At 43.0% G+C, this 21,591-nt stretch overlaps 1 protein-coding gene across 1 annotated transcript in view; it reads left to right on the forward strand.

The window, feature by feature from the left end:
- Window positions 1-18,855: 18,855 nt before the first annotated feature.
- Window positions 18,856-21,591, forward strand: part of Slc25a36 (solute carrier family 25 member 36) — a 33,221-nt gene continuing 30,485 nt past the window's right edge. The window contains exon 1 of the mRNA XM_041677009.1: window positions 18,856-19,073. Coding sequence (XP_041532943.1) covers window positions 19,033-19,073 — 41 coding nt within the window. The 5' untranslated portion in view covers window positions 18,856-19,032. The remainder of the gene's footprint in view (window positions 19,074-21,591) is intronic.

Raw genomic sequence — 21,591 nt, forward strand, 5'->3', positions numbered from 1 at the left:
GTGAGAGCCAGGCAATGAGGAGGCTAAGACAAGAGACTTGTGTATTAGGGGCCAGTGTACAGTGCAAGACAGAACGCCATCAAAAAGGAAGAAACCAAAGTTGAATATGGTTGCATCTTTCAGTCCCTGGAAAGGAATTATACAAATAAAACACTCTGTGATTGTCAACCTATTTCTCCGGGAAGCCATGTTGTCCATGGTTAGCTTAGCCCCGGCTCACATCACTACTCTCAGTTTTCAAAACGTAAGGGTCCTTATTGTCCTCCCAGGCTCTGTTCGGGTCAAGGTAGCTTCGTTCTAATGTCTTTTTTCAAGCAGATTATTTAAGAGACGAAGAAACCAAGCTCCCAGTCTTTTTTCTAGCTTGTTTGTTTTTCTACTTTACAAACATTTTTCCCAAAGAGAAAACTCTCACTTCTGAAATTGAATTTGTCTTTCTTTTTTCTTTTATGAATTTAGGCTATGTTTACGTGAGATTTCATATTGCACTATTATATATTTATTTTTAAATCTTTTAAGTTTTATTGTAAACTTTTATTATCTAATTTTTAATCTAATTTTATGTAAATCATATATAATAAAATATAGCCATTTCAAGAGTACCCTTCAATGAAATTTGAGAAAATGTACTCAACACTATAGTTAGTATTTCCACCTCCCACCAAATATATAGTCTTTTATAGATAATCCCCCTTCCTGCCTCCACAGCCAAGCATTGATCTCCTTCCTCTCCCAAGAGAAGAATGGCATAAGAATTATACAGTGTGTTCTTCATGCCTTATTCTCTCGTTGAGCCTAACGTCTGTGGGATTTATTAATGCTGTATATGTCTTCTTTCTTTTTGTTATTTCTCATGGTGCTGGAGATTGACCCCAGTGCTTTGCACATGCCAGACAAGTGTTCTTCCACTGAGCTACAATCATCACCAGCCCTTCCCATTTTTTTGTTTTGTTTTATCTTGTTTTCCAAGACAGAGTTTCTCCACGTAACAGCCCTGGCTGTCCTGGAACTTGCTTTGTAGACCAGACTGGCCTCACACTCACAGAGATCCGCCTTGCCTCTACTTCCCAAGTGCTAGGATTGTGTTTAAACGTGTGTGCCACCACCACCACCTGGCCCCCACTTTTTATTTTGAGATAGGGTCTCACTAAGTTCCCCAGCTGGTGTTAAACTCACTGTTACCCAGACAGGCCTTAAAATGTCCATCTTCCTTCCTCAGCCTCCAGAGTAGCTAGGATTACAGGCTGTGTGCCACCATGCCCAGGTTTTCTTCCTTCTTCTTCTTCTTCTTCTTCTTCTTCTTCTTCTTCTTCTTCTTCTTCTTTTATTGTTGAGTATAATTTCACTTTCTGGATAAATCATAATTTTTTTATCTACCCGCCAGTTGGGCATTTCCCAGGGTTTTTGTTTTGTTGTGATTAATAATTCTTCTTGGCTTTACAGCTTTGTTTTCTCACGGGTTAATTTTTAATAGATGTTTTTAGGTCAGAATAATAAGAAGCACAAAGTTTACATATATCCCCTATCCTACACAGGTTCAGCCGAGCCCACCATCAACTTTCTACACCACAGTGGCACATTTGCTAAAACAGACCAACACATTGTTGTAGACCAACATTCAAAGCTGGCACTGAAGCTCACTCATGCTGTTGTATATTGGATGGGTTCAAAAGACATGTGCTGTCAGTTATCCCTCATCCTAGCATCACACAGAGTGGACACGAATCCTGTGTTCCTCCTGCTTATGCTTTTCCTGAAACCCCGATCCCTGGCAACTCATCTTCTAACTGCCTGGGCCAAGTTTTGTTTTTTTCTAAAATATCTCTTTATGTTCTTAGCTTCTGTCTGTATATCTTCTTTGGTTGAGGTGTCGTGTCTTATTCACACTTTGAAGAGTGGGTTGAATAGATGTCTCTTTTGTTGTTGTTGAGTTGAGTTTTAAGAATTCTTCATATGCTTTCATGTTGGTGTTTCGTGGCTGTGACAAATACCCAGAAAGAAGCAATGCAAAGGATGAAGAATTTACTATGGATCTTCATTTCAGAGGTTTCAGTTCAAGGTCGGCTGCATCTTTGGTTTTAGGCTTGATGTTGGCAGACTCTTGTAAGGTTAGGAGCATGCGGTGGGAAAGGCTACTCACCTTGAGTTCGTCAGGAAGCAGAGAGAGAGAGAAAGAAAAGAAAAGGGAGGAAAAAGGAAAAAGAGAGGGGAGGAGGAAGGTGGGGGACAGAGAAGAGGAAAGAAGGGAAAAAGAGGATAAGGCAAGGGGAAACAGGAAAGGTGGGGAGAGATGAGGGAGCCAGGGTAAGACCCAGCCCTCAAAGACACATCCCCAATAACCTATTTCCTCCAACCCTCCCTACCTACTAGTATACTACCTTCAGATAGTGCTATCAAATTATGAGTGTTTCAGTGGACTTACCCACTGATTAGGTTAGAGACTTCATGTAATAAACTGTCAAATGGATCCAAGCCATGTATGACAGCATATACCTGTAATCCCAGCACTGAGGACTCTGAAGCAAGAGAATTCTGAGTTTGAGACCAGCCTAAGCTACATAGTGAGTTCCAAGCCAGCCAGGGATACTTAGTAAGAAATAACAACATAAAAAAAACAAAACAAAACCAAAAAAAAAAACATAACCAGTGGGGACCAAGGTTTTAGGGTTTTCATATCTAAACTAAAACACCTTGGATAATAAAGGGTCTTCTATTTTCTTGTTGGGAGCAAATACCTGATAAGAAACAAGAAACTTAAGGGAAGAAGTGTTCTTTTGGGCTTTCAGTTTAAAGCAATACAGTTCATCATTGTGGAAATGCATGATAGCTGGACCAGAAGGTCACACTTCATCTATAGTCAGGAAGCAGGAAGCACACAGGAAGTCTGGCCAGGCTGTAAAACTTCAAGGTCTGCCCAAGACTCTACCTCCTAAAGGTTCTGTAACCTTCTCAGACAGTATCACCAGCTGGGACCAAGAGTTCAAACTAATGAGCCTATAGGGGAGTGAGGTGGGATGTCCTTTTGTACACTGCAAATACATGCTGCTTTTATTGGTTGATGAATAAAGCTGCTTTGGCCTACGGCAGGGCAGAATATAGCTGGGCAGGAAATCCAAACAGAGATACAGGGAGAAAGAAGGTGGGGTCTGGGAGACACCATGTAGCTGCTGGAGGAGTAAGATGCCAGAACATTACTGGTAAGACACGGCAATGAAGCTATACATAAATAAATTGAAATGGGTCAATTTAAATGTAAGAGCTAGCTACTAACAGTCTGAGCCATTGGTCAAGCAATTATAATTAATATTAAGCCTTTGAGTGATTATTTTATAAGTGGCTGTGGGACACAAAAGGGCTTCCAGCTACAGGGAAGGACATGTTTTATATCCAAGTCACAACACAGTTATTATATGAGAATGTTTCGCGAATATTCTCTTGCATTCTGTGACTTGCTTTCTAACTCTCTTGATTTGTCTTCCACATTTACAGTTTTGATCCACCCATTTAGATCCGAAAGAGTCAGATGGGGAAACAAGTACAATTATTTACCATGTAGCAGCACTTCAGCCAACACAGGTGATGAAGATGAGCCCCAACATTGTATCCAACAGTGACACAATAGCCATCTTACTCTATGGAGTTTGCACAACCATCAAATTGCCTAAAGACAAATTTCTTCAAATACATTTACAAAAAAAATACATTTACAATGTTAAGTGATAAGTGACTATACTTTAAGTTTTGAAGGAGCGATATCTTGGTCTGGAAGGATACTTTAGTAGTTAAGAAAAATTTGCTGTTCTTGCAAATGACCTGAATTTAATTTCCAGCACCCACATGGTGGTTTACAACAATCCATTGGCATACACAAGGTGCACATACATACACACAGGCAAAACCCTCATACACATAAAATTAAACAAATAAGTAGTTCTAATAAAATAAACATGTTTAAAGAAAGAAATTTACCTCTTCCCTGCTGATCTAAAGTGTTTTTAAGAACTAAATCCTCATGTGCATTTGACTCAAAGTCGTTACCTGGTAGTTGCTTGAAACAAAATGAATCTCCAGACACGGTGAGTTACTCAGACTATTTCCACGCATGAGCTCACCATATCCTGGAATGTATAGTACTGCTGTGGGACCACACTGGTCAGGAACTTTCCCAAGGGTAAAGAGCATCCCAGACAGCAGAGACCTGGAAACTCTGAGCACTCCTCTTCCTTCTTAAACTGAGCATTCCTTCAGGGCAGGAAGGGTATCATATCTCTCAGAAAAAGACAGTCTTTCTCATCAGTCAAAAGGGCTTCTGTGAAGATGGCAATCCGCTAGGGCGGTCTGCGCCACTTTCATGAATCACTGGCTACCTGCCTGAAATCTTGGCCACTCCCTCACCCCCCCCCCCCATTGGTCCTCTCTCTCCCCATTAAAACTGTTTCTGGTACTGTGGCTCCCTGTCACCGTGTGTGCAATGGGCCAAGAGAGATAATGACCCCCTATGTTTGGTCCAGTGCTTACATTCCTCCTGGCCAGCAGAAAACCACCTGGGGAAAGGACAGTCACACCCCACCGCCAAGCATCTCTGGAGGTTAAATATGCCTCCTGTGAGGTCTCTTGCTGAGTCTGAGTGGGGAAAGTGTGTCTTTAGTTGACTCTCCCTGCCTGCTACATTCACCTTTTTCTGGACTACCTTGCTTTTCCCACCTTTACCAGGTGCCTTTTTCTTCTTTCTTTCTTTCATTCTCATCATTTGTTTTCCTCCTCACAAAATGGTATAATAATAACAACAATAATAATAATTAATAATAATAATAGTTTGTGGCTTTAGTCAGAAGGGCAAAGGACAAACCAGGCAGAGTCCTAGGGACATTGGGATGTTCTGGTGGAACAGAAAAGATCATGACATAGAATCCAACATGGAAAATGGAATTTAGGGACTCTCAATAATAAATCAACCGGACCAGTGGTGCAATGGATGATACATCTAACAATGAGTCAGAAAAATGACACAAATTAAGGTTACTCAAAGGGGACCTGAGCTGAGGCCTTACGTGGAGCATGGTCTGGAGAGGTCAGAGGAGAACTGGGAGGAGGTGTTGCAGAGGGATGTCTGCAAGTCCAGAGGAATGGAACGGCTGTGTGGCAGTGGGCACTGCCCGTAGTGCCACTGACCTGCAGGAACCTGTATTTGCAGGAAGGGTGGGAGGGCAGGCGGGAGAGGCAGGCGGGCACTATGTGAAAGGCTGAGTGCCAGAGTCAGTTACTTGAACTTTCTTCTCACTCTCCCCTCATAAGCAGGGGGGAAAGTACAACTCACATTGATAAAAATTAACTAAATGAATTGGTTACATACCTGTGTACACGAGCTTTGTTTCAGTCTATGTTCCAAATGGATTCTTCAGTTTCTCAACCACATGCACAGTTTGGCTAGTTTGGGACTTCTGCAGCTGCCCAACCCTTGCACGAACATACCTGGTCATGACATGCAATTAGCATGACCTGTGCACACACCTCAAAGGAGAGTTGTGCAGAAAATTTATAGAAAAAAAATACATCACCTCAAGCCTGGGACAATCCTATAGTTCAGCTAAAAGGACTAATTTCCAATTTTTCTTTGAGTTCAGGGAACACAGTCTGTGTGACCCCACTCCTCTTAAATCTAGTGTTGTATAGCTAATATGATCTGTATGGTGAATGTTCCATGTAGCACATAGTAAATGCTCTAAATGTAAAGAATATGAATTCTTCTGGATATGTGGGAACACACCAGTAATCTCAGCACTTTGAAAATGGAGGTAGAAGGAAAACAAGGCCAACCTCAGCTACAAAGGAAGTTCAAACGCAGCCTGGCTTACAAGAGATACTGTCTTCAAAATGCCAAGAACAGAGTTGGCAAATTTGGGTTCAATTTTCAGAAATGCCCTCTCTATGTATGCCGTGGTGTGTACATTTACTCCCCGTGTCCTACACACACATAAAATAAATGAAAAGGGATTTAAAAAATAATAACACAACAAAGAAAAAAGGTGCTAAGAGGCGGTCTACAAACGTCAGGACAAGTGATGAATCGTGTTCAAATTTCATCTATGCTTACCAATTTCTGCCTACTTATTCTGTCACTTATTCAAGTAACAGCATTAATTATCTGACTATAATTTTAAATTTGTAATTTGTCTATTTCTCCTGAATAGCCTTACCCCCCCCCCTTTATTTTTCTGCTAACTGAACTGTACCATCATGAAAGGACTTTCAAGAATAACTTGCTGATATTCTTTGCTATGAAGTCCATTTTATTTCATCTTAACCTATCCAAGACAGGTTTAGCTGCTGTTAATACGGCATATGTGGTGGTTTGAATGAAAATGGCCCCCACAGGCTCATAGGGAGTGGCACTATTAGGAGATGTGGCCTTGTTGGGAGAAGTGTGTCACTAGGGATGGGCTTAGAGGCTTCAAATAATCAAGCCAGACCCAGTGCCTCTCTTCCTGCTTCCTGCTGACCCAGATGTGGAACTCTCATCTACTCTCCAGCACCATGTCTGCCTGTGTGCTGCCATGCTCCCCATCATGATGATAATGGACTATACCTCTGAGCTGTGAGCAAGCCCCGATTAAATGGTTTTCTTCATAAGAGTTGCCATGGTCATGGCATGTCTTTACAACAATAGCCTGTTGACTAAGACAAAAACTGGTAACAGGAGTGGGGTATTGCTGTGATAGGCCTGACTATACTTCTTAATAAAATGTGGACTTTTAGACTTTGAATAAGAAAAACAGTTGAACACTTTAAGTGAGACTTAATGAACCTTACTAGTAGGAACAGGGAAAACAGTAGTGCTGAGAACAATGTAGCTTATGACAGCCCAACTCAAGAGGTTTCAGATGAAAATAACATTAGTAAATAGCCTAGAAATCATTCGTGCCATATTTTGTGGAGGAATACAGCTGCTTTCTGCCCTTGTTCAAAAATCTGCCTGAGGCTAAATCGAAGAGTTTTTGGGTTCATGTCAAAACAGCCTAGAATCGACTGTGTTGCATGGTTGTTAGTAAAGAAATAACGTTCTAGGAACTCCACTCAATTTTCCCTGATTTGTGACATTTTCCATTTTACCTGAGGTGAAAAGGCATTAATGTTTTATCTTAACCCCAAGGACAATATAATTCTCCATCACCTACCTATTTGCCCAGCTATTAAGCCTGCTAAGAGGTGATGGCCTGGGGTGGAGGCTTAAGAAGAGGAAAAGTTGCTGAACCCGTTTTTCTAAAACCCAGCCCTAGAAGGAAGCAGCCTCCTGAAAAATGCAGCTGCCCTCACACTCTCCACCAAGCATTGTTTACCAAGAATGTGCCCCTGTGGCTTCTCACAGCACGGCTGCCAAACTAGAAGCCTAGCCTCTTAAGCAATGACCCTTGACTGCGGCTGCTGACTCAGAGCTGACATTGTGCCAGGGATTGTAGGAGAAAGGAAATTAAACATAATTTTGGTTGGGGAGCTGAAAGACAAGCTGGCACTGAGAAGCCACTGCAGACAGTCCAAGGGCGTTCCCAGCCTTTCACTTTCTCACCAGGAAAGTTCACTGGGGACCCAGCTACAGAGTAAAGAGAACTCCCCAGCATCGTGGTACTTTGTCAGGGATCTTTTCAAAATGGGGGATAAAGATAAAGTTGCTTTTTTTTAATTTTTTTAATTTTTTATTTATTTATTTTTTGAGACAGGGTTTCTCTGTGGCTTTTTGAGCTTGTCCTGGAACTAGCTCTTGTAGACCAGGCTGGCTTCTAACTCACAGAGATCCACCTGCCCCTGTCTCCCTAGTGCTGTGATTAAAGGCCTGTGCCACCACTGCCTGGCTTTAAGATAAAGTTCTAAAAGGATTTTGAAAATAATAAGACAGAGGAACAGACAAGTAGGACATGGGACCAGAAGCTCTGTCGGCACCAACTATAAGCAGAAACGGAGCAGATGAGGTAGAATCCCGTGTGGGAAAGTGAAAGGAACACCCAGAGGAGGAGAAACCCTCACATAGGAATCTGTTTGCCTTTCTCTCTGGCTAAGAGACAAAAATCTCTTCATTACTGAAGGAAAACTTTAGAAAAAAAAAAAAGAGCAATCAAACAAAACATGAAAGGTTGCCAATAGACACAATACCTTTTTCTAAGAAACATCGTAAATAGTATCAGAACAAAAAAGGAGAGGGCTTCAGGTTTTAAGAGCACTTCCTCCTCTTCTAGAGGACTCAGATTCATTTCCCAGAATCCACGTGGTAGCTCACAAACATCTGTAAGTCCACTTCCAGGGGATCAGTCACCCTCTTCTGGCCTCTGGGGGCATCAGGCACACATATCGTGCACAGAAATGAAGGTAAATATCCATATATATTAAATAACAAATAAATAAATAGATAGATAGATAGATAGATAAATGGAACCCGAAAATGGGGGTGGGATGTGGGATAGAGAGATGGCTCAATGGCTAACAATTGCTGCTCTTCCAGAGGACTGGAGTTGGGTTCCCAGGACCTACATCAGGCAACTCACAACCACTTGTAACTCCAGCTTTAGAGGATTTGATGTCCTCTTTTGACCTCTGAAAGCATGCACACACACACACACACACACACACACACACACACAGAGAAAATGTTTGAAATTAATATACATCAATAAAACACTATAAACTATTATTGAAATGTATGATGGAGTTACTTACTGTCACATCTCCTGTCCCAGCGTCCCCTGCTGTGTGAGTGGCTAGTATCAATAAAGGACCTAATCACCTGAAATCCAGCTCAGCACCCCTCCAGTCTCAACCTGGGAAGAATCATGTGGTATGACTGGAGAGAGAGACGGAAAAATGTAATCTTAAAACAACTTTAAAATTAAGAAAAGTGTTGATGAAGAACGTGGCTGCATTTTGCTCTTGTTTGAAGACTTTGCCTAAGGCTAAAGGGAAGAGTTTTTTTTTATTAATTCCATAGGCAGAGGAAATTTCTAAACAGCCTAGTATAGACTCTGTCATGTGGTCATTAGTGGTAACTCTAATGAGGATTTATAATGAAAAGGATCAAGCTAAGCAGGGTAAATTACAAAATGTAAAAAGGAGCACAAGGAAATGGAATAAAGCTAAATTCTGTGTTCAAGGAGATAAACAGGTTAAGAAATGGAATAAAGGGAGTGGCGACCTTAGTGCAAGATCCCACCCAGCTAAGTTTCCAATTTGTGAAAAAGAACTAAAGAAAAGCTTAGAGCCAGGTATGATAGTGCATGCCTTTAATCTCAGCATCTGGAAGGCAGAGGCTGGTGGATCTCTAAGTTTGAGGTCAATCTGGTTCACAGAGCAAGTTCTAGAATGCTGGTGAAGATGTCATTGAACAAGGGGGCCATGTTCCAGCCACAGCAAGCAGCAGAATTTGGCAGCTTCAGTCACGTGGTTCTGGAGTTATGGATAGAGGAAAGGGCTTATGGAATTTGCCTCCATGACTAAAGAAAACAGCTGAGGCCAGGCCTGTGTCAGAGTGTCCCTGCATGCAGGCCCAGAGAGGCCATTGGGTGAAGTGGTAGAGGTGAAGCCTGGATTGCCTTGGAGACCCCAAGATGTTAGAGATGCCAAGAGATGCCAGAACCATGGGTACCTGCCAAGGAGAGCTGCTAACAGGGAGTGGAACCAGCCCAAGAGAAAGAAGCATGTTGCAGTCAACAAAGCTGAAAGGAGCTGGAGATCTGAAGATGGTTTTGACACCAGACATGGAGATTCAGAGTTTGGAGTTTTCTTGGATGGTTTTGGTCTTGCTTTTCACTAGTATTCCTCACTATGCTCCCTTCCCTGCGTTACAGAATGGTAATGTGTATCCTGTGCTATTGTATGTTGGAAGTATGTGATCTGATTTTTTATTTTGATTTTAAAGGGGATTATAGAAAGAGAGCATGAATCTCAAAGACTTTGAGCTTTAGACTCTTAAGTAAGTTTGAGACTGTTACAGGCTATGGGTTTTTTTTAAATGGACTGAATGCATTTTTACATTATGACATGGCTACAGGTCTTTGGGGGCCAGGGAGTAGAATGCAGCGATTTAAAAGAAAATTGCCCCCAAATGGAGTGACACTATTAGGAGGGATGGCTTTGTTGAAGTAGGTGTGGTTTTGTTGGAAGAAGTGTGTGTCACTGTGGAGTGGGCTTTAAGGTCTCATATGTGCTCAAGATACCATCCAGTGTCTCAGACCACTTCCTGTTGCCTGCTGATTGAGATGTATAACTCTCAGCTCCTGCTCCAGCACCATGTCTGCCTACATGATATCATGTCACACTGTGGTAATAATGGACTAAATCTCTGAAAGTGTTAGCCACCCCAGACAAATTTTTTTCCTTTACAAGAGTTGCCGTGGTCATGGTGTCTCTTCATAGCAATAGAAACCCTAACCAAGACACTAAGAAAGCAGACTGAGCAAGCCATGAGGAGCAAGTCAATAAGCAGCACCCCTCCATGGCCTCTGCAGCAGCTCCTGTCCCCAAGTTCCCTTCCCTATTTGAGTACCTGTCCTGACTTTCTTCAGTGATGGACTGTGATGTGGAAGTGTAAACCAGATAAACCCTTTCCTCCCAACTTGTTTTTGGACATGGAGTTTCATCACAGCAATAGAAACCCTAATAAAGTCGGGGCACACACTTTCCACAGGATGAGTGTGGAAGTCGGAGGACAGCTTGTAGGAGTGAGTTCTTTGCTTCCACTGTTTGAGCTCCAGGGATCAAACTCAGGTTGTCAGGCTTGGTGGCAAACACCTTTACCTGTGGAGCTGTTCCACCTGCCCTCGATTTTTAAGTTTAAATTTTTTATTCTTTTTTTTTAAATATTTATTTATTCATTATGTATACAATATTCTGTCTGTGTGTGCCTGCAGTCCAGAAGAGGGCACCAGACCTCATTACAGATGGTTGTGAGCCACCATGTGGTTGCTGGGAATTGAACTCAGGACCTTTGGAAGAGCAGGCAATGCTCTTAACCTTTGAGCCATCTCTCCAGCCCCAAAATTTTTTATTCTTTAAGTTGTATTTTTTTTATTTTATGTGTATGTGTTTGTGTGCCTGCTTGTTTGCGTGTGTGCAATGTACAAAAAAATAAAAAAAAAAAAAAACCCCAGAAAAGGGTGGCAGATCCCCTGGATCTGAAATAACAGGAGTTGTATGCTACCTATATGGGTGCTAGAAGTCAAACCCAGGTCCTTTGAATGAATGAGTAAGGGCTCTTAACCAGTAAGTTATCTCTCCAGACCATATATGTGTATGTATGTCTGTATGTATGTATGCATACATGCATGTATCAAGACACAGCCTCATTATATAACTTTGGTTGGCCTAGAACTCACCACATAGACTAGGCGGATCTCAAACTCACAGAAATCTTCCTGCTTCTATCTCCCCAGTGCTGAGATTAAAGGCTAGTACCACCACACCTGGACACTGTCCCAAACATGCACACATATGCTGAAATGTTAGATAACTAAGGCTACTCCTGACACAGGGCATCAGCCACATCTTATAGTACTTTCCCTAAACTTCTAACCTCCCAATCTGACATTCCCATAGGATTACCTTCCTAAATGACAGCCTTGTATCCTGTCCAGGACCTTCACTAAACTGTTAAACTCAGAGGCTTTCCCCTCTAAACTCAGTGACCCCTCTGTCAAAGCTCAGAGACCCCCCACACCCTCTGAAGTCTGTAAATATGAGGAACTGTCTTTGTTCTGCTGTGCTGTTGAGTCTGTTATTCCAGCTTTCCCTGTAGTGAACGGTTGGCCTTAAGAAGGACCCAATCACCTGAATCTGTCTAAGCACGTCTGAATCTGTCTAAGCACCTGTATCTTTATTATTTGAAAGATGGGAGCAGTGGGGATTCCAGGCCCAGGACCAAGGCCGGCTCCCACCTCGACCCTTTTAAGTCAGTGCCATCATAGCGATCCATATCATTGCATAACCATGACCATTTCCAGAGTTTCTCTTTACCCCAAACTGAGCTTTGTCCTCATTAAAGATTAAACTTTCTACAACCCCTCTCTGTCAGGAACTTCTGTTCTGTTTCTGTCTCCATGAATTTGCCTTTCTCTCTCTCTCTCTCTTTTTAAGAAAAAGAGGGAAAAATATGGAACTAGAAGACATAAGCAAAACCTTATAAACAGTTGCTCATAGAGACAAAATGAGGTGCTAGGAAGGCCAGGAAGCTGATATTTTCCTTGTAACTGTCCTAGTGGTATATATTTATGACCATGTGCACTGCCTGCATACTTTTATTGTGGTTAAAATTCCATAACATAAATTTTTACACATCAACCACTATGGAGCATAAAATTTATTGGTGAGATGGATGTGCTGGTGCATGCCTGAAATTCCAGCACTCAGAAAGATAAAGAAGGAGAATTTTAAGTTTCGAGCCAGCCTAAGGTGCACATAGCAAGTTCAAGGTGAGCCTAATATATGTAGTAAGACTCTAGCTGAAAACTTCAAGAGCTCAGCATGTCATTCTGAGGTACAGAGCTTGGCTGGCCTATGAAGACCATGGGTTTAATACCCAGCAACATAACCCAGACAAATGCACACACCGGACAGACAGGCCGACAGACAGACAGACAAAGGAAAAAGGTCCCACAGTTGTTCAGTTACAAAAAAACACAGAAAGGTTTATATTAATTATAAACTGTTTAACCTATTAGCTCAGGCTTAATATTAAATAGTTCTTACAAGTTAAATTAACCAAGTTTACTGATTTGTGTATCACCCATGTGGCTGTGGATTATCAGTAATGTTCTGGCATCTTTCTCCTTTGGCAGCTACATGGCATCTCTCTAATTCTGCCTTCTTTCTCTCTGTATCTCTGTTTGGATTTCCTGTCTGGCTCTGTTCTGCCTGGCCATTAGCCAAAACAACTTTATTCATCTACCCATAAAAGCAACCCATATCACAACACACAGAAGGACATACGTACCTCTATGCCTTCTGGTGGCAGTCCATATAAATAACATAAAAGAAGGAAGCTTTTTGCTTTTTCCTTCTTTTTCTCTCTGGTGCTGGCAAGGTCATCTATCCTGCTGCTGAGGAATTCCTTTGCTGATATTAGAACCTACTTCTTTGGAATTCTAGCACAGACTGAAAAGCAACTGAGACATCTACCCTTGTGGTCTGAACAACTACCTGATTCTTGGCCTTTGCATCGGGAGACTAGGGGTCCACAGCCTGTACATCACTCTAATAAATCTACCTTTAATATTAGTCAGGGTTCTCTAGAGTCACAGAAATTATAGGATGAATCTCTTTCTCTTCTCCTCTCTTTTTCTTACAGGCTGGGTTTCTCGGTCCCAGGATGCTGGGTGCCAGCTGGTCTTCTGTATGTGTTGGAATCCCAAAGACTCCAACGCCAGTGAAGGGATGGATGTGCTGGCAAGGCAAGGGCAAGCAGGCAAAAAAAGAACACACTCCCTTCCTTCTTTCCCTGTGCTTATGTAGGCTTCCAGCAGAAGGGTGGCCCAAATTAATGGTGTGCCTTTCAGCCTCAACGTCTGGACCCAGCCTCAAGATCCATATCAAAGGATCAAAGGACCGTTGTCTTCTTACCTCAAGGTCTGGATCACAGTTGTGCCCTCTACTGCTAGATAAAGTTAGGCTGACAACCAAGAATAACCCCCACAAATATAGAGAGATCCATTCTATCAATTCTGTCCTTGAGAACCCTGGCTAATACAGAGAGTTGCACCAGGAGTAGTCCTAGAGATATACTTGTAGGGGAGAGAAAAGAACATGATCAAAATAGACTGTGTAAATAAGTTCTTTTTTTTTTTAAATTTAAGATTTATTTATTTATACATACACAATGTTAGAAGAGGGCATAAGATCTCATTACAGATGGCTATGAGCCACCATGTGGTTGCTGGGAACTGAACTCAGGACCTCTGGAAGAGCAGTCAGTGTTCTTAACCTCTGAGCCATCTCTCCAGCCCAAATAAGTTCTTAAATAAAAAAATGTTTGAGGTTTTTCAGGAGCTCTTGGGCATGCTTTTAGGCCCTGAGACATAGTATTCCCCACAAAGGAAAAGTTGATTCACCATCTTTACAAGTAAAGTATTTTATCTATCTCTGCTACTCCCTCTAAATGCTTATCACCAGGGTTCATGGCTAAGTCATTAAATGTCATTCAGTCTAAGCGACACAGAGTGGCTGACAGGAAGTACCCACTGGGAGATTAGACTGCATAAGGAAGCTTCTGTCCTGGGATTTTCCATTTGGAACTCAGATGTATGTACACACTTCTCCTCCAGAACCTTTTGGAGAACCAATCCTGATGTCTCTTTCCAAAGATGTTCAAGTTTTTGTAGGAACTTCAGTGCATGTTCTCAATGGGGGAGGACTATTGCACTATCAGTGTGGACTAAGGGATGAGAGAACAGACTTTCAAGTGCATGTTCTCAATGGGGGAGGACTATTGAGCTATCAGTGTGGACTAAGGGACGAGAGAACAGACTTTCGAGTGCATGTTCTCAATGGGGGAGGACTATTGAGCTATCAGTGCGGACTAAGGGATGAGAGAACAGACTTTAGAGCCTGACTCCTTCAGTTCCCAGCCCAGCTTATAACTTGCAAGTTGAGTCAGTTCAATAAATCCCATAATCTCTTTGCATCTCAATTTCCTGTCTGTAAAATGGGACTTCCCTGCCTGTCACATGAGAGGAACAAAAGTATATGTCTATACAAATGCATGAACATGAATTTATTTGTAATAACTGAATACTGCATACAGCTTAAACGGTTGCCACGAGACCAGAAATGAGCTACTGCATGAAGTAGTCTAAGAGTAATTATGAAAAGAAGCCAACACACATATGTATATGTGGTAATGTATGTATATGTGTTTGCATTCTGTGGTTTTATTTAGATGAAACTGTAGACAAATGTAAGTGAATATACAGTGGTTGCCTACAAGGGTTAAAAAGACTGGAAAAACTACAATGGGCAGGAGATTTGGGGTGGAAGGGTATTGATGGATATACCACTTACTTTTATTACAGCGGTGCTTCTAATGTATACATATAACAACTCATCAAATTATATTACTTTATGTGTGTGGTTTACTACATGTCAATTGTAAGTCAAGAAATCTTAAGACAAAGCAATCAAGGGATAGTCATAGAAAGTGCTGTATAAATATAAAGTGCTTCAAAGTGTCCAAAGTGTCCCCATGGCACAGAGTGTCCAAAGGGATAGTCACCCAATTTGGACAATGGTTTCCACTGAAAAGTATGATTTGGGAAAGGATACTGACAAGAAGATTTTAACTTTCTCTTCAAACCCTTCTGCATTTGAACTCACTGCTGAAAGTAAAATGAGGACGTGGGGATGTGGCTCTGTTGGCAGAGTCATGCCTAGCATGCTTGAAGCAGCACATAAAAACCAGGCCCGGAGTCACAGACCTGTGACCCCAGCACTTCAGAGGAGGAATCAGGGTCAGAAGTTCAAGGTCATCTTCAGATAAGTTTGAGACTAGCCGGGAAGTCTGAAACCCCACCTCAAAAAACAAATTGAAAGAGAGAAAGAAAGAAAGAAAGAAAGAAGAAAAGAACGGAAGAAAGGAAGAAAGAAAGAAAAGACAAAAATGCCACATTTGGTATAATAAAAAAGAAAAAAGAAAATCTACTTTGCCTTTTGAGATGGTCTGAATGACAAATAGTTTCAGGTATCTGGATACTTGTTCCTCAGGTGGTGGCACTGTGGTGAAGCCTTACTGGGGAAATACATCCTTGGGAGCAGGCTTTGACATAAAAGACATGCCCCAGTTGGCTGTCTCTGCTTCCAAGGTTCCCATTGAGGATGTGAGTTCCCAGCTTCCTGTTCTGGCATCGTGCCTACAGCTGGCTGCTAGGCTTCCCCACCACGATGCACTTAGGTTTCTGGAAACCTAAGCTAAAATAAACTCCTTTTTCTTTAAGTTGTTTTTGGTCATGGTGTTTTACCATAACAACAGCCTTACACAACAAAAACCCACCAGACATTTAAAACTGACGCTGCCAGCCTGAGGCTTGAAGCTTATAAGAATTCCTAAACCTACAAGAAACAAAGATAACAGGAAAAAAAAATAAGAAAAACAAGAGATTAGCAACATGACGTCAGTCCAGCTGTGCTTCTATTGCGCCCTGCCCCAACAGCTACTAAGAACTTCCAACTATTTAGCAATTACAGTTAAAAATCATTATTTGTCAAGAAGTTGAGGCCCTTGTTTTGAGGTACTCACCTGATTGTGAACCTTCCAGAAGCCCTTTGGGTAGAAATTGGGAGAGAACGGTAAACAGGTTCCATTCACCCGGTCCTAAAGCCGACCTTCAAGAAAGCGCACAGAAGCTTGTAGAAAGGGGCAAAGGGAGCTGTGGAAGGAAGCTGCTTACAAGGTGTTCTAGTCACGAGAGATAAGGAAGGTTATGACAGTGGCGGCAGGCTTGGTTACCTCAGGCCTGAGTCCTCGTGGACTTAGCAGTAGCGCCCCAGTGGGCAGCGCCCAATTTTAGCCAGACTGTGCCCGGTCAGAGTCTGCTTCCACAGTGGCCTCTAAGAAAGACAGAAAAGGAAACGGCAACACCGGACTTGTCACTGACCTAGGAATAATTGTTATTGTCCAGAAACATGTCCACGGTGGAACTTGTCCACAGCTGCAGCATTGGGAATAGCTTCAGTATGGAAACGACCCAATTGGCCATTCACTGAATATATAGATCATATTGTGATATAGCCAAACAAGGAAACAGGCATGAAGGGGAAACGAAGCACCGTCATGCAGTATGCTGCAATCACCCAGGCCGCACATGGTATTATTTACTTAGATGGAATGTGCAGCCTCGGCAAAAGCAGAGGGGTAGAAACCAGAGGAGCGGTTTGAGGGAGTAAGAGGAGAGAATGTGAGCGATTGCTAACAAATCCGTGGTGGCATTGGGGTGAGGAGGCGCTCTGGAATCAGGTAGGGGAGGGTTGAACACACCGAAAACCACCAACCCACACATTTTAACAGCCACTGTTATGGGAATTGTGTCTCAACAAAATTGCTGTAGGATGGATGGAAAGAAATAGGCATTGGATGCGATGCCAGAATTTTTGGCATTTGCCCAGGGTTGTTACTCTTTCAGTCTGCTCTTCTACCTTTGCCCAGTTTTTTTTTTTCTTTCCTGACCTAATAGATGGCTATTATTTTAACAACTAAAGTTCTAAAGTCAGACTCTCCTGGATTCAAACCCGAACTCTTCCAGGAGGGACTGCATAACCTTGGGCAAAGCACTTTGACTGCACCTGCCCCTCTCCCAACAGCAATAATAATCAAAATAAGAAGGAAGACAGTGTCATTGGCACTGTTGAGATTCTTTAAATATTTTTACCCACTCAGTCTGTGCATTCTGTAGGAATCTAGGAGCCAGTGAAACAGAAAGAGAGTTAAGGCAATCAGATTTTGTCAAGGAAGTGGTGTCACCAGGAAAGTGGCTCTGGAGAATTCCATGTGGGCTGGAAAGGGTGATGGGGGCCTGCAAATGGACAGGCAATCATATGAGAAGAAAAAATAAAATAAAAATTGTTCCTTGTTGGGGACCGCGGACCACCAGACCCCGAATTTCTTGTAAACACTTCTTTTCCTCTGCTCTGAGCAGCCTGCAGTTGCTCTGAGCACAAGACCCTGATGGCAGGGGAGCGGGTTCTGATGGGTCCTGAGATCTGGGGCATGGCTAGAGCCCTCTGTAAGCTGCCCCAGAGCACAATAAAGGGGCATGGTTGGCATTCTTGTCCAAAGGATGTTCCCATGGCCCCGTTTGTCTGTCTGTCTCTGTGTGTGTGTTTTTAAATTTTCATCCTACTTCCTGTAGCGCGTAGAGAGTCGAAACGGTGTAGTTTTACGGTTCCTTCTGTGTGATTAGCATATTGGTGTCTATTATATTATTTTGCCTGTTCATTTGTGCCTCGGAAATAATTACCAGTTAATAGGAATTAAATTTAACAACCATTTTCTAGAGAAAAAAAAACACTTTCCTTAGTCTTATGTATACATATAAGAAACATATGTTGGTCAATAAAATAATTATCTTTTCCTATAGTAAACCTTCAGATTAATCTTGCCCTTCACTTAAGAAACTTGGAAGGTTTTCCCCCCACGTGACTCTACCTTATTCCTGTCAGGAATTCTCTGTCAGCATTCTGCCACAGGAATGTTCCACAGAGCCTGGAAGGCCTTTAATCCCACCACTTAGGAGGTTTAAGGCATGCAGGTGTCTGTGAGTTGGAGCCCAGCCTGAACTTTATAGGAACCCAGACCCATCAGGGTTCGTTTCACCGTGAGGCCTTGCACCCCGCCCCTGACAAAAAGTTTCGTGATGTATCTCGTCTCTCCGCTACAGATCCCCAATTTAACGCTAATGCTGAATGATCAGGTTTAATACTGTGCTGTTGGTGAGCATGCACGCGGGTATCTGTGCACAAGCGGTTCCAAACATTCAGCGATTTCCGAGGCGCACACAGAAAGCCGACTGGCTCAGTCCTGAATTCACGCATTTGCAGAGTAGATCAGCAGTGACCTCGGACCGCTGGGCTCTTTGTCGCAACCGGTCTGCGCAGATAAATCACTGGGCCGCCTCCCGGATTAGCGGAGCAGGTGCACCGGCGAGTCAACCCACTTCAGTCCCGCACGCGTTCCCGTCCTGCCCCTCGGCCTTTCATTGAGGAGTGCCGTGCCCCCCCACCCCCGCCCGCGATCACGTGAAAGAGGCGTGCGGGTCTCGTGACGTCACGCGGTCTCACCCAATAGAAGCTTCTGTTTATGTAGGGACGTCGGACTCCTCGGGACTCGGGCTGCGCAGTCGGGTGGAGGTCGCCGAATCGGGGACGGCGCCGGGAGGGTTCGCCAGTGGCCCTTCCGCAGCTGCGGCTCCGCCCGCTCCCCCGGCGTCCCTCTCGGCCCACGCCTCTGCCCGTGGCGGGCCGCCTGCTCCGCGTCCCGCCTCTGCGCCCAGAGGACATGCAGAAGAGAGGATGAGCCAGAGGGACACGCTGGTGCATCTGTTTGCCGGGGGGTAGGTCGGTAGGGCGCGCGGGGTGCAGGCTGCGGGCGGGACCGCGCGGGCCCACGGAGGCCACGCCGGGCCTGGGCGTGAGTCGCGGCCTAGCTTGGCGGTCGTGCGCGGGCGGCAGCTGAGGCGCACGGACCCCGGCCTCGCCTAGGAGGCTCGGCCTGGAGACAAAATGGGAGCCGCCTTGGCCGGCCTCTTCGCCCCGCGCTCCTGGGCCTCACGTCGCCTACGTTCGCGGGCGACCTTGTTTCCGGCCGCCGCTGCGCGCTTGCTGCTGCTGCTGCTGGTGGCGTCGCAGCCGTCGGGGAAGGCGTTGTTGTGCTCTCTCACCCGCGGTACCTGGAGGTTGTTTTCTAGCTCTGGAAATTTTTTTTTTTTCCCTAGCTTGTCCCGATTGCGGGAGATGGTGCAAAGCGGCAGTGACTTTGAAGACCTTTCTCTTGTTATTTTTATTTATTTTGCGGGAAATCAGCCCCCCAGCACTGGCCGCTTTGGAGAAGGGCTGAGTTGAGAGAAGTCATGCACTTAGATGAATATTTAACTATATATGTGCACAGGATTAGGATGGAGCCTGAAGTCTGGTTTGCTGATCCACAGCCATTTTGCTGAGCCAACTTTCTTCCTCCATTCGAGATGTTCTTTCCCTATTATTTAGATAAATAGAACAACGTTAAGATTTTTATCAGTACGATTATAACCTTGTCATAAAAATAACTATGGTGGATTAGCTTTCTAATCTATTCAGCAGAATAAAGTAGTCTCAAACCCCAAGGGTTTGATTTTGGATCAGTCACTTTAAGAATATCAAAGGAAAAAAAAATAAAAATAAAAAAAAAGAATATCAAAGGAATACATATGCATTCTCTTCGTGGTTGTGTACTTTGACTTAATATATGGGGATTCTATTGCTGATAATGACAGTACTTTTCTTAGCACACATTTAATTCAGCATTTATTATTCTCCCGTTTTGAACCGTTCTCTACTCTGGCGTTAAAGCAACTGCTAATTTTGCGAGAACCCGTTTGCTTTTCCTGTTTCTGAAATGTTTACTACCAGTAAGTCTCTGCTGTACCTGAACTTTGCACATGCTAAGCAAGCTCTCCCACCACAGGGCTCCATCCCTGGCCTTTAAGACATTTTAGTAAACTCTGTGTATTGGAGGGGAGGGGGTAAGGGAAAGTAAGGATGTATTCTACCTGAAGTTATTGGATTTCCACTTGTAACTAGATCTTGTAGCTACACCTGGTGCAAGGTAGAAGACCATAGATGTAGTTCAGGCTGGCCCTTTGAATTTGAATTAAGAATAGACAAAACTCTTTCATTTTGATCACTTCACCTATAAGGCAAAGTTGATGTCCTCTCTAAGGCAGGACCTTCTGTGGCTCCTGTGTTTAAGTTTCATGTTTTGCAAGTTTTGTTAAAGATAGAGCACATATGTATATGAAATAAATGTTAGCACAAATGCATTAGTTTTCCAGCTTGTACTGGGATCGTCACCTTGTGTTTATTAATACTTATGAATTTAGACCATTTAGGGGTCTTTTTGGGTTTTTGTTGTTGTTGTTGAGAACTGGAATGGAGGATTTTTATGGGATCCAAAAATATCAGTTTGTTCCCTCCTTCCCAAAGAAGTCTAGTATGTGCACAGTAGAATGTTAAGTGGGACAAGATACAGTGCTTTTGCTTGTAAATTCTCTCCCTTTGCATCTCATCTCGACTTCATATTTATATAGAGTGAATGTCTAAGTGATTTAGCATACTCCTCACAGAAATAGTGGAGTGATAGGTGAGACAGCAAAGGTCCTTTTGATCAAAATAGAGAAAAATATGCTAATGTAAAAAAATTCTCTTCCCTATGGTCAAACATTTTCATACAAGTAAATGAGGAATAAATAATTGTAAAAGTCTTGATGATTGAATAATACATAAATTCTGTTGTGCATCATATTCTGGCAGTGCTGTGTGTGATAAACACGTAGAGATGAGAGGCGGGTTATGTTGGAAATGTTCTTAATTAAAAATGTCTAATTTGTGTACCAAGCTTGCATGTTTTTGACAATGATTTGGTGTGTTCTTTGTAAGTGCTAAGTTTATCATTACAGGATTCTATCCACACTAGGAGCTGTAAGATTTATTTTACCGCACAGAAGAGGTGTGTCTTTGTAGCCTATGTCTTGGCTTCCTCGCATGGTGTTCCTTGGAATGCGTTCAGCATACCTTAAAAGAACCAAGAGGAACCTTTCATGGTGACATTTATTCTTAGGCAAGGGTTTCTTCACCTGGGGGCCTGTGAGCACCTGTCCTGATGACTTAAAATGGTGTATGCTGTGCACTTCAGGATCCCAGAAGATTTTTACTATGGGCTGTGCTGTTAATAGGAACATTTGAAACAGCCTGGACCTTGGTTCTGAATGACATTCTCACGTGCTTAACCCGTGCTTTCTTTAAGGCACCATTTGATCTCATTATGCGTTTTCTAGAGTTAATATTCAGGATTTGTAAGGGCATTCATTGGGTTAA

The sequence above is a fragment of the Microtus oregoni genome, unplaced genomic scaffold (assembly GCF_018167655.1).
Source record: "Microtus oregoni isolate MIOR12 unplaced genomic scaffold, Mior012 000028F_ref0000031, whole genome shotgun sequence".
Classification (NCBI taxonomy): Eukaryota; Metazoa; Chordata; class Mammalia; order Rodentia; family Cricetidae; genus Microtus; species Microtus oregoni.